The sequence below is a fragment of the Bufo bufo genome, chromosome 6, assembly GCF_905171765.1.
Source record: "Bufo bufo chromosome 6, aBufBuf1.1, whole genome shotgun sequence".
NCBI lineage: Eukaryota > Metazoa > Chordata > Amphibia > Anura > Bufonidae > Bufo > Bufo bufo.
This window is the reverse complement of record NC_053394.1, coordinates 438,048,670-438,073,482: the sequence shown is the minus strand read 5'-3', so window position 1 is coordinate 438,073,482 and position 24,813 is coordinate 438,048,670. Positions and strand designations below refer to the sequence as shown.

The 24,813-nt window shown below is 42.0% G+C and overlaps 1 protein-coding gene across 2 annotated transcripts in view; it reads left to right on the top strand.

Annotated features, from left to right (window-relative positions):
• The window catches only part of ADAP2 (ArfGAP with dual PH domains 2), a 71,273-nt gene that overhangs the window by 25,030 nt on the left and 21,430 nt on the right, over positions 1-24,813 (top strand). For both annotated transcript variants that reach the window (XM_040437328.1, XM_040437327.1), the window contains exon 2: positions 4,385-4,512. In XM_040437328.1, the coding sequence (XP_040293262.1) occupies positions 4,385-4,512 (128 nt within the window). The remainder of the gene's footprint in view (positions 1-4,384; positions 4,513-24,813) is intronic.

Sequence of the window (24,813 nt, the reverse complement as noted above, 5' to 3'; positions counted from 1 at the left end):
TATTCTCCTGTCCTACAGTCATCCTCTCCCCTGTAATTGCTGATAACAGAGTATAGCATAGCGTCAAACTGTCGCACTTATATTGCGATGTTTGGCGTGTTGACCGATGATGTCCGGTCCTGTGGTCGACGCTTCCTTTTCTTCTCCTGTCAGTTGTGAAATCTGTAGAAAAGGGATGAAAATAATCCTACTGACGGTGCTTGGGGGTGGCTTGTCCTGTGCGGATGAATGTGCTGCCGCTCAGTATATCCTGATGTATATGGTCTGCTCCCTAAAGCTGCCCATATGTATCAGTCACATGTCATGCGATATAAAGATATAGATCACGTTTTGTGCGGATATAAATCACATGTTGTAAGATATAGTTAATATCTTGTGCAGATACACATTACATGTTGTGTGATATGGGTCATGTGTTGTGTGATATGGGTCATGTTGAGGGAAGTGTCATATTCAAGTATATATGTATATATGCCCTGACCTACAGTACAGACCAAAAGTTTGGACACACCTTCTCATTCAAAGAGTTTTCTTTATTTTCATGACTATGAAGGCATCAAAACTATGAATTAACACATGTGGAATTATATACATAACAAACAAGTGTGAAACAACTGAAAATATGTCATATTCTAGGTTCTTCAAAGTAGCCACCTTTTGCTTTGATTACTGCTTTGCACACTCTTGGCATTCTCTTGATGATCTTCAAGAGGTAGTCCCCTGAAATGGTCTTCCAACAGTCTTGAAGGAGTTCCCAGAGATGCTTAGCACTTGTTGGCCCTTTTGCCTTCACTCTGCGGTCCAGCTCACCCCAAACCATCTCGATTGGGTTCAGGTCCGGTGACTGTGGAGGCCAGGTCATCTGGCACAGCACCCCATCACTCTCCTTCATGGTCAAATAGCCCTTACTTTCAAAGTTTTCCCAATTTTTCGTCTGACTGACTGACCTTCATTTCTTATAGTAATGATGGCCACTCGTTTTTCTTTACTTAGCTGCTTTTTTCTTGCCATAATACAAATTCTAACAGTCTATTCAGTAGGACTATCAGCTGTGTATCCACCTGACTTCTCCTCAACGCCACTGATGGTCCCAACCCCATTTATAAGGCAAGAAATCCCACTTATTAAACCTGACAGGGCTCACCTGTGAAGTGAAGACCATTTCAGGGGACTACCTCTTGAAGCTCATCAAGAGAATGCCAAGAGTGTGCAAAGCAGTAATCAAAGCAAAAGGTGGCTACTTTGAAGAACCTAGAATATGACATATTTTCAGTTGTTTCACACTTGTTTGTTATGTATATAATTCCACATGTGTTAATTCATAGTTTTGATGCCTTCATAGTCATGAAAATAAAGAAAACTCTTTGAATGAGAAGGTGTGTCCAAACTTTTGGTCTGTACTGTATATGCATATATATGGGCCCTTTTTCTGGGCCCGTCCAGGTAGGATGTGTATGCATACATGGAGATGTATGTATGCCCCCTTGGCAGCATACATCTCTATGTATATAGGGTATATTATATGGGTGGGTTTCATGGGTTTGGGTACATATATGTCTATTGATGTGTCCCAGACATCTGTGGACATATATGTACCCCTATATATATATGATACATGTATTATTATATAGGTGGGCTTATTCCTGCCCCCTATACTTATGTAATGTCCATTTAAATATGTTTATAGATGTGCCTCAAGCATCTATAAACATATATGGCCGTAATCCTGGTGCCCAATATGCCCGCTCAAATGCGCCTGCTGAGGGGGGGTGGAGGAGACCGACAGTTGGACAATTATGTCCAGCGTCGGCCTCTTCAAAGGACAGAGGATCAATAAGATCCTCTGGCTTTTGTCACCATCTCCGGCCGCGCCTGAGATGGTGCGCCTAACAGAGACATGGGAACAAAGAGTTCCCATGCCCCTGTGGGTGGCTGACCTCCGGCGCTGTAATTACAGCGCCGGAGGTGTGCGTCCGCTCCACAGGCGGGAGGATCAAAGGATCCCCCTGCCTAGAAGCGCGCTCCGAGATGCACGGGCCGGCGCGGTGACGTCAGTGTTCAGGCTGGCGGTGCGTATGCGCGCGGCGGCAATGGTGGGACTGAGAGCGGGCTCCGCCAAGCTTAAATAGGCCGGCAGCGCTCCGCTCAGTAGTCAGGTAAGACCACCAGCAGGAAGAGGCATCCCCTGGACAACGAGCATTACCACCGCTGAGTATCTTTTATTACCCTCCCTATACCACCAACGATATATATATATATATTATCCCCCTGTCCTATACCATCAACGATCCCCTGCCATATCTACCTTCCCCTGCATTCCCTGATTTCCCTGCATTAACCCTTACACCACCAACGGACCCTAATTCCCCTGTGTTCCCCTATAGCCCCTGCTTCCCTTGGTTTCCCCCTATAACCCTTGGTAACCCTTACCTTCCCCTGCAGCTCATTAACCCTACCCCCCTGAACCCTTGGTAACCCTTACCTTCCCCTGCAGCTCATTAACCCTACCCCCCTATAACCCTTGGTAACCCTTACCTTCCCCTGCAGCTCATTAACCCTACCCCCCTGAACCCTTGGTAACCCTTACCTTCCCCTGCAGCTCATTAACCCTACCCCCCTATAACCCTTGGTAACCCTTACCTTCCCCTGCAGCTCATTAACCCTACCCCCCTGAACCCTTGGTAACCCTTACCTTCCCCTGCAGCTCATTAACCCTACCCCCCTGAACCCTTGGTAACCCTTACCTTCCCCTGCCCTGAGCCTAATCCCCCTGTGTTCCCCCAGGATCCCTCATATCCCCCGCTACCCTGGTATTGCCCCTGTAACGCAACCCTTATACCTATCCTGGTATTGCCTCTACCCCTGATACCCCTTCCCGGCTGCCCTGCTTACCCCAGCAGCAGCAGTGTCTGTATTTACCCCTTGTTATTTCCCGTAGGGAGAGTATATTGACAGGATTGGGTGGGCTTCTGGTAAAGTGTATGTATGTGTATTATTGTAATTGTAATTAGATTCTGGGGAGGACTTGGGACTGTGTTAGCGCAGTTAGGACCGTATTAGTGTGTTGTTATAGTGTGTATACTTATATTGCTGTGTGCTGCTATAAATATATATTTCTATTCCATTGATATAGATATATATAGTTATAAACAAATGTATTCTTTTGTAGTAGTAAGGCGTAAGTAGTAAGTAATATGTTATGTTCTGTAAGGGTTAATAAATACAGTGTGTTATTTATACCTATTGTGTGACGTGTGGTTACTAGCGGTAGTTAGTAAGGCGCATGCAGCTAGTTTAGTGATTAGCGTAAGGCAATCAGTAGTGATTTGTTGTCGATATGAGCATAAATAAGCAGAGTCATCACTAGACGACTCACGCCTATTTATGAATATTAATTATTGAGATTTGCATAAATATCAATAATTAATATCCCCTTTAACAGGTCACGTATTTTGTGATATATGTTACGTGTTGTGTGATATAGATTGCATGCTGTGTGATATGGGTCACGTATTTTGTGATATAGGTTACGTGTTGTGTGATATAGATCACATGTTAAGTGATATAAGGTTACATGTTCAGTGATATAGGTTACGTGTTGTGTGATATAGGTTACGTGTTGTGTGATATAGGTCACGTGTTGTGTGATATAGGTTACGTGTTGTGTGATATAGGTTACGTGTTGTGTGATATAGGTTACGTGTTGAGTGATATAGGTTACGTGTTGTGTGATATAGGTTACGTGTTGTGTGATATAGGTTACGTGTTGTGTGATATAGGTTACGTGTTGTGTGATATAGGTTACGTGTTGAGTGATATAGGTTACGTGTTGAGTGATATAGGTTACGTGTTGTGTGATATAGGTCACGTGTTGTGTGATATAGGTTACGTGTTGTGTGATATAGGTCACGTGTTGTGTGATATAGGTTACGTGTTGTGTGATATAGGTCACGTGTTGTGTGATATAGGTTACGTGTTGTGTGATATAGGTCACGTGTTGAGTGATATAGGTTACGTGTTGAGTGATATAGGTCACGTGTTGTGTGATATAGGTTACGTGTTGAGTGATATAGGTTACGTGTTGAGTGATATAGGTCACGTGTTGTGTGATATAGGTTACGTGTTGAGTGATATAGGTTACGTGTTGTGTGATATAGGTCACGTGTTGAGTGATATAGGTTACGTGTTGAGTGATATAGGTCACGTGTTGTGTGATATAGGTCACGTGTTGAGTGATATAGGTTACGTGTTGAGTGATATAGGTTACGTGTTGAGTGATATAGTTCAACTCTTGTGCGAATATAGAATATGTCTCTCAAGTGACATGTCATGTGTTGAACGGGCACCTCCCAGTCTGACACCAGAACACGCAATCTCTCCACAGAACCAGTCTGGGCCTCTTGTAATGTTGGGGTTTTCATCTGTCTGGAGTGCTCGGGGGTTCACAGGATCTCCGCTATAGGCAAAGTGAAATCTACACAACTGGACTACATGGAACACGACCTGATACAGGTGAGGGCGACACCACGACACCTGGAACCCACGGAACCAAGAATATACTGGACCGCTCCTCTATATCCTCCTGTCATACTATATACACTCCATGTACTGTTATATACTGGACCCCTCCTCTATATCCTCCTGTCATACTATATACACTCCATGTACTGTTATATACTGGACCCCTCCTCTATATCCTCCTGTCATACTATATACACTCCTGTATACTCCATGTACTGTTATATACTGGACCCCTCCTCTATATCCTCCTGTCATACTATATACACTCCATGTACTGTTATATACTGGACCCCTTCCTCTATATCCTCCTGTCATACTATATACACTCCTGTATACTCCATGTACTGTTATATACTGGACCCCTCCTCTATATCCTCCTGTCATACTATATACACTCCTGTATACTCCATGTACTGTTATATACTGGACCCCTCCTCTATATCCTCCTGTCATACTATATACACTCCTGTATACTCCATGTACTGTTATATACTGGACCCCTCCTCTATATCCTCCTGTCATACTATATACACTCCTGTATACTCCATGTACTGTTATATACTGGACCCCTCCTCTATATCCTCCTGTCATACTATATACACTCCTGTATATTCCATGTACTGTTATATACTAGACCCCTCCTCTATATCCTCCTGTCATACTATATACACTCCTGTATACTCCATGTACTGTTATATACTGGACCCCTCCTCTATATCCTCCTGTCATACTATATACACTCCTGTATACTCCATGTACTGTTATATACTGGACCCCTCCTCTATATCCTCCTGTCATACTATATACACTCCTGTATACTCCATGTACTGTTATATACTGGACCCCTCCTCTATATCCTCCTGTCATACTATATACACTCCTGTATATTCCATGTACTGTTATATACTAGACCCCTCCTCTATATCCTCCTGTCATACTATATACACTCCTGTATACTCCATGTACTGTTATATACTGGACCCCTCCTCTATATCCTCCTGTCATACTCTATACACTCCTGTATACTCCATGTACTGTTATATACTGGACCCCTCCTCTATATCCTCCTGTCATACTCTATACACTCCTGTATACTCCATGTACTGTTATATACTGGACCCCTCCTCTATAGCCTCCTGTCATACTATATACACTCCATGTACTGTTATATACTGGACCCCTCCTCTATATCCTCCTGTCATACTATATACACTCCTGTATACTCCATGTACTGTTATATACTGGACCCCTCCTCTATATCCTCCTGTCATACTATATACACTCCTGTATATTCCATGTACTGTTATATACTGGACCCCTCCTCTATATCCTCCTGTCATACTATATACACGCCTGTATACTCCATGTACTGTTATATACTGGACCCCTCCTCTATATCCTCCTGTCATACTATATACACTCCTGTATACTCCATGTACTGTTATATACTGGACCGCTCCTCTATATCCTCCTGTCATACTATATACACTCCTGTATACTCCATGTACTGTTATATACTGGACCCCTCCTCTATATCCTCCTGTCATACTATATACACTCCTGTATACTCCATGTACTGTTATATACTGGACCTCTCCTCTATATCCTCCTGTCATACTATATACACTCCTGTATACTCCATGTACTGTTATATACTGGACCCCTCCTCTATATCCTCCTGTCATACTATATACACTCCTGTATATTCCATGTACTGTTATATACTGGACCCCTCCTCTATATCCTCCTGTCATACTATATACACTCCTGTATATTTCATGTACTGTTATATACTGGACCCCTCCTCTATATCCTCCTGTCATACTATATACACTCCATGTACTGTTATATACTGGACCCTTCCTCTATATCCTCCTGTTATACTATATACACTCCTGTATACTCCATGTACTGTTATATACTGGACCCCTCCTCTATATCCTCCTGTCATACTATATACACTCCATGTACTGTTATATACTGGATCCCTCCTCTATATCCTCCTGTCATACTATATACACTCCTGTATACTCCATGTACTGTTATATACTGGACCCCTCCTCTATATCCTCCTGTCATACTATATACACTCCATGTACTGTTATATACTGGACCTCTCCTCTATATCCTCCTGTTATACTATATACACTCCTGTATACTCCATGTACTGTTATATACTGGACCCCTCCTCTATATCCTCCTGTCATACTATATACACTCCATGTACTGTTATATACTGGATCCCTCCTCTATATCCTCCTGTCATACTGTATACACTCCTGTATACTCCATGTACTGTTATATACTGGACCCCTCCTCTATATCCTCCTGTCATACTATATACACTCCATGTACTGTTATATACTGGACCCCTCCTCTATATCCTCCTGTCATACTATATACACTCCTGTATATTCCATGTACTGTTATATACTGGACCCCTCCTCTATATCCTCCTGTTATACTATATACACTCCTGTATATTTCATGTACTGTTATATACTGGACCCCTCCTCTATATCCTCCTGTCATACTATATACACTCCTGTATACTCCATGTACTGTTATATACTGGACCTCTCCTCTATATCCTCCTGTCATACTCTATACACTCCTGTATACTCTATGTACTGTTATATACTGGACCCCTCCTCTATATCCTCCTGTCATACTATATACACTCCTGTATACTCCATGTACTGTTATATACTGGACCCCTCCTCTATATCCTCCTGTCATACTATATACACTCCTGTATACTCCATGTACTGTTATATACTGGACCCCTCCTCTATATCCTCCTGTCATACTGTATACACTCCTGTATACTCCATGTACTGTTATATACTGGACCCCTCCTCTATATCCTCCTGTCATACTATATATACGCCTGTATACTCCATGTACTGTTATATACTGGACCCCTCCTCTATATCCTCCTGTTATACTATATACACTCCATGTACTGTTATATACTGGACCTCTCCTCTATATCCTCCTGTCATACTCTATACACTCCTGTATACTCTATGTACTGTTATATACTGGACCCCTCCTCTATATCCTCCTGTCATACTATATACACTCCTGTATACTCCATGTACTGTTATATACTGGACCCCTCCTCTATATCCTCCTGTCATACTATATACACTCCTGTATACTCCATGTACTGTTATATACTGGACCCCTCCTCTATATCCTCCTGTCATACTGTATACACTCCTGTATACTCCATGTACTGTTATATACTGGACCCCTCCTCTATATCCTCCTGTCATACTATATACACTCCTGTATACTCCATGTACTGTTATATACTGGACCCCTCCTCTATATCCTCCTGTCATACTGTATACACTCCTGTATACTCCATGTACTGTTATATACTGGACCCCTCCTCTATATCCTCCTGTCATACTATATATACGCCTGTATACTCCATGTACTGTTATATACTGGACCCCTCCTCTATATCCTCCTGTTATACTATATACACTCCATGTACTGTTATATACTGGACCCTTCCTCTATATCCTCCTGTCATACTATATACACTCCATGTACTGTTATATACTGGACCCCTCCTCTATATCCTCCTGTCATACTATATACACTCCATGTACTGTTATATACTGGACCCTTCCTCTATATCCTCCTGTCATACTGTATACACTCCTGTATACTCCATGTACTGTTATATACTGGACCCCTCCTCTATATCCTCCTGTCATACTATATACACTCCATGTACTGTTATATACTGGACCCTTCCTCTATATCCTCCTGTCATACTATATACACTCCATGTACTGTTATATACTGGACCCTTCCTCTATATCCTCCTGTCATACTGTATACACTCCTGTATACTCCATGTACTGTTATATACTGGACCCCTCCTCTATATCCTCCTGTCATACTATATACACTCCTGTATACTCCATGTACTGTTATATACTGGACCCCTCCTCTATATCCTCCTGTCATACTATATACACTCCTGTATACTCCATGTACTGTTATATACTGGACCCCTCCTCTATATCCTCCTGTCATACTATATACACTCCTGTATACTCCATGTACTGTTATATACTGGACCCCTCCTCTATATCCTCCTGTCATACTATATACACTCCTGTATACTCCATGTACTGTTATATACTGGACCCCTCCTCTATATCCTCCTGTCATACTCTATACACTCCTGTATACTCCATGTACTGTTATATACTGGACCCCTCCTCTATATCCTCCTGTCATACTATATACACTCCTGTATACTCCATGTACTGTTATATACTGGACCCCTCCTCTATATCCTCCTGTCATACTGTATACACTCCTGTATACTCCATGTACTGTTATATACTGGACCCCTCCTCTATATCCTCCTGTCATACTATATATACGCCTGTATACTCCATGTACTGTTATATACTGGACCCCTCCTCTATATCCTCCTGTTATACTATATACACTCCATGTACTGTTATATACTGGACCCTTCCTCTATATCCTCCTGTCATACTATATACACTCCTGTATACTCCATGTACTGTTATATACTGGACCCCTCCTCTATATCCTCCTGTCATACTATATACACTCCATGTATTGTTATATACTGGACCCCTCCTCTATATCCTCCTGTCATACTATATACACTCCTGTATACTCCATGTACTGTTATATACTGGACCCCTCCTCTATATCCTCCTGTCATACTATATACACTCCTGTATACTCCATGTACTGTTATATACTGGACCCCTCCTCTATATCCTCCTGTCATACTATATACACTCCATGTATTGTTATATACTGGACCCCTCCTCTATATCCTCCTGTCATACTATATACACTCCTGTATACTCCATGTACTGTTATATACTGGACCCCTCCTCTATATCCTCCTGTCATACTATATACACTCCATGTATTGTTATATACTGGACCCCTCCTCTATATCCTCCTGTCATACTATATACACTCCTGTATACTCCATGTACTGTTATATACTGGACCCCTCCTCTATATCCTCCTGTCATACTATATACACTCCTGTATACTCCATGTACTGTTATATACTGGACCCCTCCTCTATATCCTCCTGTCATACTATATACACTCCATGTACTGTTATATACTGGACCCCTCCTCTATATCCTCCTGTCATACTATATACACTCCATGTATTGTTATATACTGGACCCCTCCTCTATATCCTCCTGTCATACTATATACACTCCATGTATTGTTATATACTGGACCCCTCCTCTATATCCTCCTGTCATACTATATACACTCCATGTACTGTTTTTTGTTTTTTTTTTTAAACAAAATTTTTTATTATGATCTGGCATTTGGCAATTGTGTACAAGCATTCATATACAATGGTTAGTACAATGCATCTAAGTAGAGTTAAAAAAAAAAGCAATAAAATGACAATTTAACATTACGCAATGCATGTTGAAGAAGAATATGCCTAGATCACTTTTTTTTATTTTTAAAACCCTCCCCCCCCCCCCCCCCCCTCCCCTCAGAAACAAACAAGTCAAGTCGAGATCTGTAACGTCCTGCGAATGTTGGAATCTCTCTAATGTAATTCTAAAAGATCTCAAGCATAAAGACAAGTGGCTTTATTGTACTTGACTTCCATTTTCCCGTTCCTATTATACCCTTAGCATTACAAATAAGCTAACACACCTCAGATTAGATCAGTAGATCTCCCAAGCTACCTGCTACTCTAGCTTTCCTGTACCATGATGTGTCTACAAATGGTCTCATAACCTCCTTTTTCTCATATAAGGTGAGTGACCTATCAATAAATGGTCTCCATTTACTAATAAAGGACTGTATGGATGATTCCTTGTTGCGCTCCGCCTCCAATCTATCCATGTACATGAGTACTTTTACTGTACCTATGACTTCATCCAAAGTGGGCAACTGGGGTTGTAGCCATTTCCTCAATATGCATTTTTTTGCCGCCAGCAATACCACATGTGGCCCCTTGGTGCCCACTATGGGTGAGTCAACGTCTTCCTGGACCCTAGGAATGAATTGGAACACACATTGTTGGGGAACATCTTTAACTTCAATCTTCCAAGTATCTTTAACATATGAACAAATTTGTTCCCAGTACGATCTCAGCTTACTACATCCCCAAATCCCGTGTAAAAGATCAGCTTTAAACATGTCACATTTGGGGCAATGTCTCAAGTAATGTGCAGGCGCATTGTCATAGGACAGGTTATAGGCATAAGTTGCCCTGTGTATAATCCTGAAGTGTGTTTCTCTCCAATGCTCGCTGCTAATGGCACACCTTACCTTATCCATCCCCTCACGTATTTTAAATGTAAGTTTGTCGTCGGTTACCTGTTTCTCCCATTCTTTAAAGACTGTCTGCGCCACCCCTTCCAATTTAACATTCATTAGCTTCCTATATAGTATAGAAATAGAGTCCCCGTTGCTCGTCTGGTTCATCAGATAGGCAAATCTAGTTATAGCTGCCTCCGTACCCAGCGTATTTGATTGGGCTGTGCAGAATGTCCTTATCTGTAAAAACTGCAAGTATTGGTTTGCGGATATAGAGTATTTGGACTGTATTTCGTCCCAAGATAGCAGCTTTAATCCATTAACAGTCAACAAATCTCCCAGGGTCTTAACATTTTTCCTACGCCAGTTTTGAAACAGACTATTAGATCTCCCCTGGGGGAAGGATGGAAGGGACCACATCGGCATATAAGCTGATATATAGATAGGTAATCTATATAATTTTCTAACATGTTTCCAAGCCGCTATTGTGTCCCTGATTATCAGGGCTTGTTTGGCCCTCTCTGGAAGTAGCGGAGTTTTGGTATGTAGCAGAGCATGTAGGTCAAAGGGCGCCATTAATTCTTGTTCTAACGCCCTATCAGCGTAATGTGATGTTCCCCATACCCAATCTCGGATGTATCGCCATAATGCTGCCAAGTTGTAGCCCCATATATCTGGCAATTGTAGGCCCCCCTCCCATTTTAGTAGGCAGAGTTTCCTATATGCTATCCGCGGTCTCTTTTTCTTCCACAAGAAAGCTACAAATGCTGACTGCAGCTTATTAATGTCTGTGTGTTTCAATAGCAGCGGTATCGTTTGCAGCGGATATAAGAGCCTGGCAAAACTTGTCATTTTAATGAGGCTTGCCCTTCCTAATAGGGTCAGCGGGAGTTCCTGCCATCTCTGCAATTCTTGAATAATTTTAGCTATGAGCGGGTCATAGTTCAACTTATACATCATAGCCGGGGATTTACTTATTTTAATTCCTAGATATTTTATATAATCTCGTGCCACCGTGATCAGACCTTCCTCCTGCCTTTCTCTTAAACCCTTCCCCACCTGCAGCAACTGACATTTCGTTACATTGATCTTATACCCCGTAAAAGTATGCACTTTGTTTAGGGTATCGAGGACTTTTGACAAATCCTTAGTAGGGTCACGCAAAAACAACAACATATCGTCCGCGAAACACGTCAGTTTAATTTCCCTATTCCCCACCTTTATTCCTTCATAAACATCCGAACTTATCAGGTATCTAGCAAGTGGTTCAAGAGCTATGTTGAATAAAAGTGGGGAAAGAGGGCATCCTTGTCTCGTGCCCTTCTGGAGTTGGAATTTATCTGACAAGAAACCCGGAAGACAAATCCTAGCTTGCGGGGCGGTATAAATTGCCTTGACAAACGCTCTAAAGGGGCCTTGAATTCCTATCTTGTCCAGGACTAGATCTAGCCATTGCCAGTTAACGTTGTCGAAGGCCTTTTCAGCATCTAAGGCCAAAAGGCCTCTCTTCCCGCCTCATCCGTCTGCCGCCTCCCGAGGAGCCAATCTTGAACCGCCAAGACTATTCGTATGTTGATTGTGGCTGAACGGCCTTTCACAAATCCAACTTGGTGAGAGCCAATGAATTTGGGGAGGATACTAGCAAGTCTGTTGGCCATTATCTTTGCTAGAATTTTTAGATCCTGATTTATCAAAGATATTGGTCTATAAGACCCCGGAAGGGTAGGATCCTTCTCCTGTTTGGGTATCAGTTTAATATGTGCCAGGTTACCTGAGGGCATTACCGTATGTGTTTGGATAATGGACTGAAATAACAATAGCAGACTAGGAACCACCTCTGGGCCCAGGGATTTATAAAATTCCGCTGGGAAACCATCGGGTCCCGGGGCCTTCCCATTTTGCAAAGACTTTATCACCAAGTGTATTTCTTGCTCCGTAATAGGGGCATTGAGCATTGACAGATCAGGCTCCTCAATAGACGGCAAAGGGACCGAGTCCAGGAAGGAACGACCCTCAGTAATGTCGTAAGGGTCCTGGGTATATAGCTGTTCGTAGTAGCGTTTAAATATCTCTAGTGTGACCTTTGGATCACTAGACAATTCTCCCTCACCTGTTTGGAGTCTAGGAGGTGGCAATTGTGTTCTTTTCCCTTGTGCAAGTCTAGCCAGTAACCTACCCGATTTGTTCCCAAATTTGAAAAAGCATGCTGAGGAGTGGTCTGCATGGATCCTTTCTAATTTTTCTGAATAGTGGTCATAATTATGTTTAGCCGTAACCCATTTTATTTTATGGGCCTCTGTGGGGTTCTGTTGGAACTCTGTGTATAGCTCCCTAAGGTTATTAGTAGCTTCTAAAAATTTGGACCGTATGTCTTTTTTTTGAGCTATCGTGTAGGAGATGATTTTTCCTCTTATCACAGCTTTTGCTGTATCCCAAAAAAGAGAGGGGTTGTCCTGGTGCTGCCCATTTGTATCTTTGTATTCCCACCACCATCCTAACAGCTTAGATTTAAAGGTTTCATCCATAGCTAAGTATCCTGAGAGTCGCCAAATAATATCCTGGCCCTTTGCGGTGACTTCTCTCAATCTCAATGATACCGGTGAATGGTCAGAAATCACCATCTCCTCTATCTTTACCTTGCTTACTTTGGTGGACAATAAGCTGGACCCCAAAAAATAGTCTATCCTAGACCAAGCACATTGAGAGTGAGAGAAGTGTGTATATTCCCGTTCCATGGGGTTACAATGTCGCCAGATATCCGTTAACTTGGTCGCGTCCATCATACTAGGAAGCATGGACGTGACCTTTTGCTTGTCTGCTTTGTTAACCCTAGTCCGTTTTCTATCTTCTAGGACTGAATGTACCATATTAAGATCTCCTCCAAGTAACACTAGGTCATTGGGATCTTGCAAGATTCTCCTTTCTAGATTCCCAATGAAGGGACCTGCTTGTACATTTGGTGCATAGACATTATAAATTGATAACGTCCCAGGCGGGGTTTCAATGGTAAAGGTTATCAATCTCCCATTGTCAACTGCTTCTGTTGTCAGTAACTTGTAATTTAGTTTTTTTTGCAGCAATACTAATACCCCTGCCTTTTTCCCATCAGATGAGGACCCTATTACTTCTCCCACCCATAACTTCTGCATTCTTTTAAATTCCGCCTCTTCTAGATGTGTTTCTTGTAACAAGGCGATATCCACATGTAATTTTTTCAGGTGACGTAAGACCATCATTCTCTTGTGAGGAGAGCGTAGCCCTTTGACATTCCAGGTCACTATATTGACCATCTTATTACTGTACTAATTCCTATCACAAGGTACGGATAGAATATCTGCAATGCTATAAAAAACTTTTCCCCTCCCTTCCCAACTTGTAAAACAAAACAACCCCTTTATCACCTAGGGTGATGGCGAACTTGTAACTTTCTGACTTCACTTTTTTCTCGTCTATCTAGAGACTTCGCTATCCCTAGTTCTCTTGTGTTCAATTCCAACAACAGGTATACCGTTTCTAACCGTTATCCGTAAAAACCTTTGCTCAGTATACATAACAAACTCTCTGAGATTATGTAATTTCCCGACTATGCAGGCGATCAATATACGTTTCCATGTCAAACATCTGGCGGCGGTTTAACAGGGTAGCCTAATACCAACCACCAATGAGGGCCATGGAAGTCGTCAGTACCATAGAAAAAACAACATTTGCCATAAATGTGATAACTCACTAACATGACTACCATTTACAGGTACGATCAATTCTTCTCAGAACAGGTGCCTATCATTTTAGTCCCTTCTGGAACGACGGTTTTCAAAGTTCCGATTTCCTCGTCGGCGTGGTGATCTCGGCCTTTGTGATGTTGGCCTGTCTCGCTGTGACGATGGTGGTCTTCCAGATGGTGTAAGCGAGTCAGGAGTCCATTCTGCTGCATCTTCTAGCGTAGGTAAATTTACACTTTTCTCGGCCTCCTCTGGTGTCATGAAAGTTTCCGTGGAGCCATCATCCGCAAATACCTTCAAGATCGCCGGGTATAGTAAGGCGAACTTTCTCTTTTTCCTTGCCAGACTTGAGCAGATAACTGAGAAAGCCCTTCTTCTTTTGGAAACCTCTGCACTGTAATCACCAAACAGTAAGACTTTGTACCCTCTAACATCAATCGGTTTCCCTCTCTTCTTGAAATGTCCCAAAATGTCGGCTTTTTCTGCGTAGTTCAGATATTTGACAATAGTGGGACGAGGTCGTACAATGTTATCCCCGTCATTGCGATCGCCATTTTGATCTGAACGCATCGGGCCTACACGATGTGCCCTTTCCACAACACATGGGCTGCGGATGCCGAGGGCCTTTGGTATGTCCACCGCACATATCGACGCAAGCTGGCCGGAAGGTATCGACTCTGGTAAGCCAATGATTCTTATATTGCTGCGTCGTGACCGATTTTCCAGGTCTTCTAATTTTTCCCGGAGGCCCGAGGTGGACTGTAGTACCTCCTGTAGTTGCTTCTGGGACTGGCCCAGGTCATTTACCAGCGAGCTGACCCTGTCTTCCAGCTCAGAAATCTGGGATGTGTGTCTAGATACGTCGGTCTGGAGCTGCGTCAGCGTGGCTTCCACTGCAGCTTCAAGCGCAGCTTTAATGTCTGGGGCTAAAAGCTTTGCAACTTCCACTGCCAAAGCTTTACATCCTACCCCTAGTCCTTGCAATACCTCGTTCTCCTGGTCGGATTTCTCCACGTCCCCCTCCGTTTCGATGACCCTCACGGTGATGGGGGGAGGCTGGGATGAGGATCTGGCTGAACGCATGAGGCGATCTGCAGCGCCCGCCATCTTGTCTTCCCCTGCTTCGCCCTTGGTGTGCTTGCGGTATGCCGGGCTTCCCACACTGGCACCACTTCTGGTCAGGTATTTCTCCATCAACTTCGTAGGAGATCTAAAGCAAGTGAGCGGGGTTTGCACCCCTTTGATAGGTGTTAGTGGCTTTGTAGTCGGTTCTCCGGCACGGAGCTCTCTTCACCTGCTGCTTCACATACGAGCGCCGGAACCGGAAGTCCACTCCATGTACTGTTATATACTGGACCCCTCCTCTATATCCTCCTGTCATACTATATACACTCCTGTATACTCCATGTACTGTTATATACTGGACCTCTCCTCTATATCCTCCTGTCATACTATATACACTCCATGTACTGTTATATACTGGACCCCTCCTCTATATCCTCCTGTCATACTATATACACTCCTGTATACTCCATGTACTGTTATATACTGGACCCCTCCTCTATATCCTCCTGTCATACTATATACACTCCTGTATACTCTATGTACTGTTATATACTGGACCCCTCCTCTATATCCTCCTGTCATACTATATACACTCCTGTATACTCCATGTACTGTTATATACTGGACCCCTCCTCTATATCCTCCTGTCATACTATATACACTCCTGTATACTCCATGTACTGTTATATACTGGACCCCTCCTCTATATCCTCCTGTCATACTATATACACTCCATGTACTGTTATATACTGGACCCCTCCTCTATATCCTCCTGTCATACTATATACACTCCTGTATACTCCATGTACTGTTATATACTGGACCCCTCCTCTATATCCTCCTGTCATACTATATACACTCCTGTATACTCCATGTACTGTTATATACTGGACCCCTCCTCTATATCCTCCTGTCATACTCTATACACTCCTGTATACTCCATGTACTGTTATATACTGGACCCCTCCTCTATATCCTCCTGTCATACTCTATACACTCCTGTATATTCCATGTACTGTTATATACTGGACCCCTCCTCTATATCCTCCTGTCATACTATATACACTCCATGTACTGTTATATACTGGACCCCTCCTCTATATCCTCCTGTCATACTCTATACACTCCATGTACTGTTATATACTGGACCCCTCCTCTATATCCTCCTGTCATACTATATACACTCCTGTATACTCCATGTACTGTTATATACTGGACCCCTCCTCTATATCCTCCTGTCATACTATATACACTCCTGTATACTCCATGTACTGTTATATACTGGACCCCTCCTCTATATCCTCCTGTCATACTCTATACACTCCTGTATACTCCATGTACTGTTATATACTGGACCCCTCCTCTATATCCTCCTGTCATACTATATACACTCCTGTATACTCCATGTACTGTTATATACTGGACCCCTCCTCTATATCCTCCTGTCATACTATATACACTCCATGTACTGTTATATACTGGACCCCTCCTCTATATCCTCCTGTCATACTATATACACTCCTGTATACTCCATGTACTGTTATATACTGGACCCCTCCTCTATATCCTCCTGTCATACTATATACACTCCTGTATACTCCATGTACTGTTATATACTGGACCCCTCCTCTATATCCTCCTGTCATACTATATACACTCCTGTATACTCCATGTACTGTTATATACTGGACCTCTCCTCTATATCCTCCTGTCATACTATATACACTCCTGTATACTCCATGTACTGTTATATACTGGACCCCTCCTCTATATCCTCCTGTCATACTATATACACTCCTGTATACTCCATGTACTGTTATATACTGGACCTCTCCTCTATATCCTCCTGTCATACTATATACACTCCATGTACTGTTATATACTGGACCCCTCCTCTATATCCTCCTGTCATACTATATACACTCCTGTATACTCCATGTACTGTTATATACTGGACCCCTCCTCTATATCCTCCTGTCATACTATATACACTCCATGTACTGTTATATACTGGACCCCTCCTCTATATCCTCCTGTCATACTCTATACACTCCTGTATACTCCATGTACTGTTATATACTGGACCCTTCTCTATATCCTCCTGTCATACTATATACACTCCTGTATACTCCATGTACTGTTATATACTGGACCCCTCCTCTATATCCTCCTGTCATACTATATACACTCCTGTATACTCCATGTACTGTTATATACTGGACCCCTCCTCTATATCCTCCTGTCATACTATATACACTCCTGTATACTCCATGTACTGTTATATACTGGACCCCTCCTCTATATCCTCCTGTCATACTCTATACACTCCTGTATACTCCATGTACTGTTATATACTGGACCCCTCCTCTATATCCTCCTGTCATACTATATACACTCCATGTACTGTTATATACTGGACCCCTCCTCTATATCCTCCTGTCATACTATATACACTCCTGTATACTCCATGTACTGTTATATACTGGACCCCTCCTCTATATCCTCCTGTCATACTATATACACTCCATGTACTGTTATATACTGGACCCCTCCTCTATATCCTCCTGTCATACTATATACACTCCTGTATACTCCATGTACTGTTATATACTGGACCCCTCCTCTATATCCTCCTGTCATACTATATACACTCCTGTATACTCCATGTACTGTTATATACTGGACCCCTCCTCTATATCCTCCTGTCATACTATATACACTCCTGTATACTCCATGTATTGTTATATACTGGACCCCTTCTCTATATCCTCCTGTCATACTATATACACGCCTGTATACTCCATGTACTGTTATATACTGGACCCCTCCTCTATATCCTCCTGTCATACTATATATACGCCTGTATACTCCATGTACTGTTATATACTGGACCCCTCCTCTATATCCTCCTGTCATACTCTATACACTCCTGTATACTCCATGTACTGTTATATACTAGACCCTTCCTCTATATCCTCCTGTCATACTATATACACTCCTGAATATTCCATGTACTGTTATATACTGGACCCCTCCTCTATATCCTCCTGTCATACTATATACACTCCATGTACTGTTATATACTGGACCCCTCCTCTATATCCTCCTGTCATACTATATACACTCCTGTATACTCCATGTACTGTTATATACTGGACCCTTCCTCTATATCCTCCTGTCATACTATATACACTCCTGTATACTCCATGTACTGTTATATACTGGACCCCTCCTCTATATCCTCCTGTCATACTATATACACTCCTGTATACTCCATGTACTGTTATATACTGGACCCCTCCTCTATATCCTCCTGTCATACTATATACACTCCTGTATACTCCATGTACTGTTATATACTGGACCCCTCCTCTATATCCTCCTGTCATACTATATACACTCCATGTACTGTTATATACTGGACCCCTCCTCTATATCCTCCTGTCATACTATATACACTCCATGTACTGTTATATACTGGACCCTTCCTCTATATCCTCCTGTCATACTATATACACTCCTGTATATTCCATGTACTGTTATATACTGGACCCCTCCTCTATATCCTCCTGTCATACTATATACACTCCTGTATACTCCATGTACTGTTATATACTGGACCCCTCCTCTATATCCTCCTGTCATACTATATACACTCCTGTATACTCTATGTACTGTTATATACTGGACCCCTCCTCTATATCCTCCTGTCATACTATATACACTCCTGTATACTCCATGTACTGTTATATACTGGACCCTTCCTCTATATCCTCCTGTCATACTCTATACACTCCTGTATATTCCATGTACTGTTATATACTGGACCCCTCCTCTATATCCTCCTGTCATACTATATACACTCCATGTACTGTTATATACTGGACCGCTCCTCTATATCCTCCTGTCATACTATATACACTCCTGTATACTCCATGTACTGTTATATACTGGACCCCTCCTCTATATCCTCCTGTCATACTATATACACTCCTGTATACTCCATGTACTGTTATATACTGGACCCCTCCTCTATATCCTCCTGTCATACTATATACACTCCTGTATACTCCATGTATTGTTATATACTGGACCCCTTCTCTATATCCTCCTGTCATACTATATACACGCCTGTATACTCCATGTACTGTTATATACTGGACCCCTCCTCTATATCCTCCTGTCATACTATATATACGCCTGTATACTCCATGTACTGTTATATACTGGACCCCTCCTCTATATCCTCCTATCATACTCTATACACTCCTGTATACTCCATGTACTGTTATATACTAGACCCTTCCTCTATATCCTCCTGTCATACTATATACACTCCTGTATATTCCATGTACTGTTATATACTGGACCCCTCCTCTATATCCTCCTGTCATACTATATACACTCCATGTACTGTTATATACTGGACCCCTCCTCTATATCCTCCTGTCATACTATATACACTCCTGTATACTCCATGTACTGTTATATACTGGACCCTTCCTCTATATCCTCCTGTCATACTATATACACTCCTGTATACTCCATGTACTGTTATATACTGGACCCCTCCTCTATATCCTCCTGTCATACTATATACACTCCATGTACTGTTATATACTGGACCCTTCCTCTATATCCTCCTGTCATACTATATACACTCCTGTATACTCCATGTACTGTTATATACTGGACCCCTCCTCTATATCCTCCTGTCATACTATATACACTCCTGTATACTCCATGTACTGTTATATACTGGACCCCTCCTCTATATCCTCCTGTCATACTATATACACTCCTGTATACTCCATGTACTGTTATATACTGGACCCCTCCTCTATATCCTCCTGTCATACTATATACACTCCTGTATACTCCATGTACTGTTATATACTGGACCCCTCCTCTATATCCTCCTGTCATACTATATACACTCCATGTACTGTTATATACTGGACCCCTCCTCTATATCCTCCTGTCATACTATATACACTCCTGTATACTCCATGTACTGTTATATACTGGACCCCTCCTCTATATCCTCCTGTCATACTATATACACTCCATGTACTGTTATATACTGGACCCCTCCTCTATATCCTCCTGTCATACTCTATACACTCCTGTATACTCCATGTACTGTTATATACTGGACCCCTCCTCTATATCCTCCTGTCATACTATATACACTCCATGTACTGTTATATACTGGACCCCTCCTCTATATCCTCCTGTCATACTATATACACTCCTGTATACTCCATGTACTGTTATATACTGGACCCCTCCTCTATATCCTCCTGTCATACTATATACACTCCATGTACTGTTATATACTGGACCCCTCCTCTATATCCTCCTGTCATACTATATACACTCCTGTATACTCCATGTACTGTTATATACTGGACCCCTCCTCTATATCCTCCTGTCATACTATATACACTCCTGTATACTCCATGTACTGTTATATACTGGACCCCTCCTCTATATCCTCCTGTCATACTATATACACTCCTGTATACTCCATGTACTGTTATATACTGGACCCCTCCTCTATATCCTCCTGTCATACTATATACACTCCTGTATACTCCATGTACTGTTATATACTGGACCCCTCCTCTATATCCTCCTGTCATACTCTATACACTCCTGTATACTCCATGTACTGTTATATACTGGACCCCTCCTCTATATCCTCCTGTCATACTCTATACACTCCTGTATACTCCATGTACTGTTATATACTGGACCCCTCCTCTATATCCTCCTGTCATACTCTATACACTCCTGTATACTCCATGTACTGTTATATACTGGACCCCTCCTCTATATCCTCCTGTCATACTCTATACACTCCTGTATACTCCATGTACTGTTATATACTGGACCCCTCCTCTATATCCTCCTGTCATACTATATACACTCCTGTATACTCCATGTACTGTTATATACTGGACCCCTCCTCTATATCCTCCTGTCATACTATATACACTCCTGTATACTCCATGTACTGTTATATACTGGACCCCTCCTCTATATCCTCCTGTCATACTCTATACACTCCTGTATACTCCATGTACTGTTATATACTGGACCCCTCCTCTATATCCTCCTGTCATACTATATACACTCCTGTATACTCCATGTACTGTTATATACTGGACCCCTCCTCTATATCCTCCTGTCATACTATATACACTCCATGTACTGTTATATACTGGACCCCTCCTCTATATCCTCCTGTCATACTATATACACTCCTGTATACTCCATGTACTGTTATATACTGGACCCTCCTCTATATCCTCCTGTCATACTATATACACTCCTGTATACTCCATGTACTGTTATATACTGGACCCCTCCTCTATATCCTCCTGTCATACTATATACACTCCATGTACTGTTATATACTGGACCCCTCCTCTATATCCTCCTGTCATACTATATACACTCCTGTATACTCCATGTACTGTTATATACTGGACCCCTCCTCTATATCCTCCTGTCATACTATATACACTCCTGTATACTCCATGTACTGTTATATACTGGACCCCTCCTCTATATCCTCCTGTCATACTATATACACTCCTGTATACTCCATGTACTGTTATATACTGGACCCCTCCTCTATATCCTCCTGTCATACTATATACACTCCATGTACTGTTATATACTGGACCCCTCCTCTATATCCTCCTGTCATACTATATACACTCCATGTACTGTTATATACTGGACCCCTCCTCTATATCCTCCTGTCATACTCTATACACTCCTGTATACTCCATGTACTGTTATATACTGGACCCCTCCTCTATATCCTCCTGTCATACTATATACACTCCTGTATACTCCATGTACTGTTATATACTGGACCCCTCCTCTATATCCTCCTGTCATACTATATACACTCCTGTATACTCCATGTACTGTTATATACTGGACCCCTCCTCTATATCCTCCTGTCATACTATATACACTCCTGTATACTCCATGTACTGTTATATACTGGACCCCTCCTCTATATCCTCCTGTCATACTATATACACTCCTGTATACTCCATGTACTGTTATATACTGGACCCTTCCTCTATATCCTCCTGTCATACTATATACACTCCTGTATACTCCATGTACTGTTATATACTGGACCCCTCCTCTATATCCTCCTGTCATACTATATACACTCCATGTACTGTTATATACTGGACCCCTCCTCTATATCCTCCTGTCATACTATATACACTCCTGTATACTCCATGTACTGTTATATACTGGACCCCTCCTCTATATCCTCCTGTCATACTATATACACTCCTGTATACTCCATGTACTGTTATATACTGGACCCCTCCTCTATATCCTCCTGTCATACTATATACACTCCTGTATACTCCATGTACTGTTATATACTGGACCCCTCCTCTATATCCTCCTGTCATACTATATACACTCCTGTATACTCCATGTACTGTTATATACTGGACCCCTCCTCTATATCCTCCTGTCATACTATATACACTCCTGTATCATGTACTGTTATATACTGGACCCCTCCTCTATATCCTCCTGTCATACTATATACACTCCTGTATACTCCATGTACTGTTATATACTGGACCCCTCCTCTATATCCTCCTGTCATACTATATACACTCCTGTATACTCCATGTACTGTTATATACTGGACCCCTCCTCTATATCCTCCTGTCATACTATATACACTCCATGTACTGTTATATACTGGACCCTCCTCTATATCCTCCTGTCATACTATATACACTCCTGTATACTCCATGTACTGTTATATACTGGACCCCTCCTCTATATCCTCCTGTCATACTATATACACTCCTGTATACTCCATGTACTGTTATATACTGGACCCTCCTCTATATCCTCCTGTCATACTATATACACTCCATGTACTGTTATATACTGGACCCCTCCTCTATATCCTCCTGTCATACTATATACACTCCTGTATACTCCATGTACTGTTATATACTGGACCCCTCCTCTATATCCTCCTGTCATACTATATACACTCCTGTATACTCCATGTACTGTTATATACTGGACCCCTCCTCTATATCCTCCTGTCATACTATATACACTCCTGTATACTCCATGTACTGTTATATACTGGACCCCTCCTCTATATCCTCCTGTCATACTATATACACTCCATGTACTGTTATATACTGGACCCCTCCTCTATATCCTCCTGTCATACTATATACACTCCATGTACTGTTATATACTGGACCCCTCCTCTATATCCTCCTGTCATACTATATACACTCCTGTATACTCCATGTACTGTTATATACTGGACCCCTCCTCTATATCCTCCTGTCATACTATATACACTCCATGTACTGTTATATACTGGACCCCTCCTCTATATCCTCCTGTCATACTCTATACACTCCTGTATACTCCATGTACTGTTATATACTGGACCCCTCCTCTATATCCTCCTGTCATACTATATACACTCCTGTATACTCCATGTACTGTTATATACTGGACCCCTCCTCTATATCCTCCTGTCATACTATATACACTCCTGTATACTCCATGTACTGTTATATACTGGACCCCTCCTCTATATCCTCCTGTCATACTATATACACTCCTGTATACTCCATGTACTGTTATATACTGGACCCCTCCTCTATATCCTCCTGTCATACTATATACACTCCTGTATACTCCATGTACTGTTATATACTGGACCCCTCCTCTATATCCTCCTGTCATACTCTATACACTCCTGTATACTCCATGTACTGTTATATACTGGACCCCTCCTCTATATCCTCCTGTCATACTATATACACTCCTGTATACTCCATGTACTGTTATATACTGGACCCCTCCTCTATATCCTCCTGTCATACTATATACACTCCTGTATACTCCATGTACTGTTATATACTGGACCCCTCCTCTATATCCTCCTGTCATACTATATACACTCCTGTATACTCCATGTACTGTTATATACTGGACCCCTCCTCTATATCCTCCTGTCATACTATATACACTCCTGTATACTCCATGTACTGTTATATACTGGACCCCTCCTCTATATCCTCCTGTCATACTATATACACTCCATGTACTGTTATATACTGGACCCCTCCTCTATATCCTCCTGTCATAC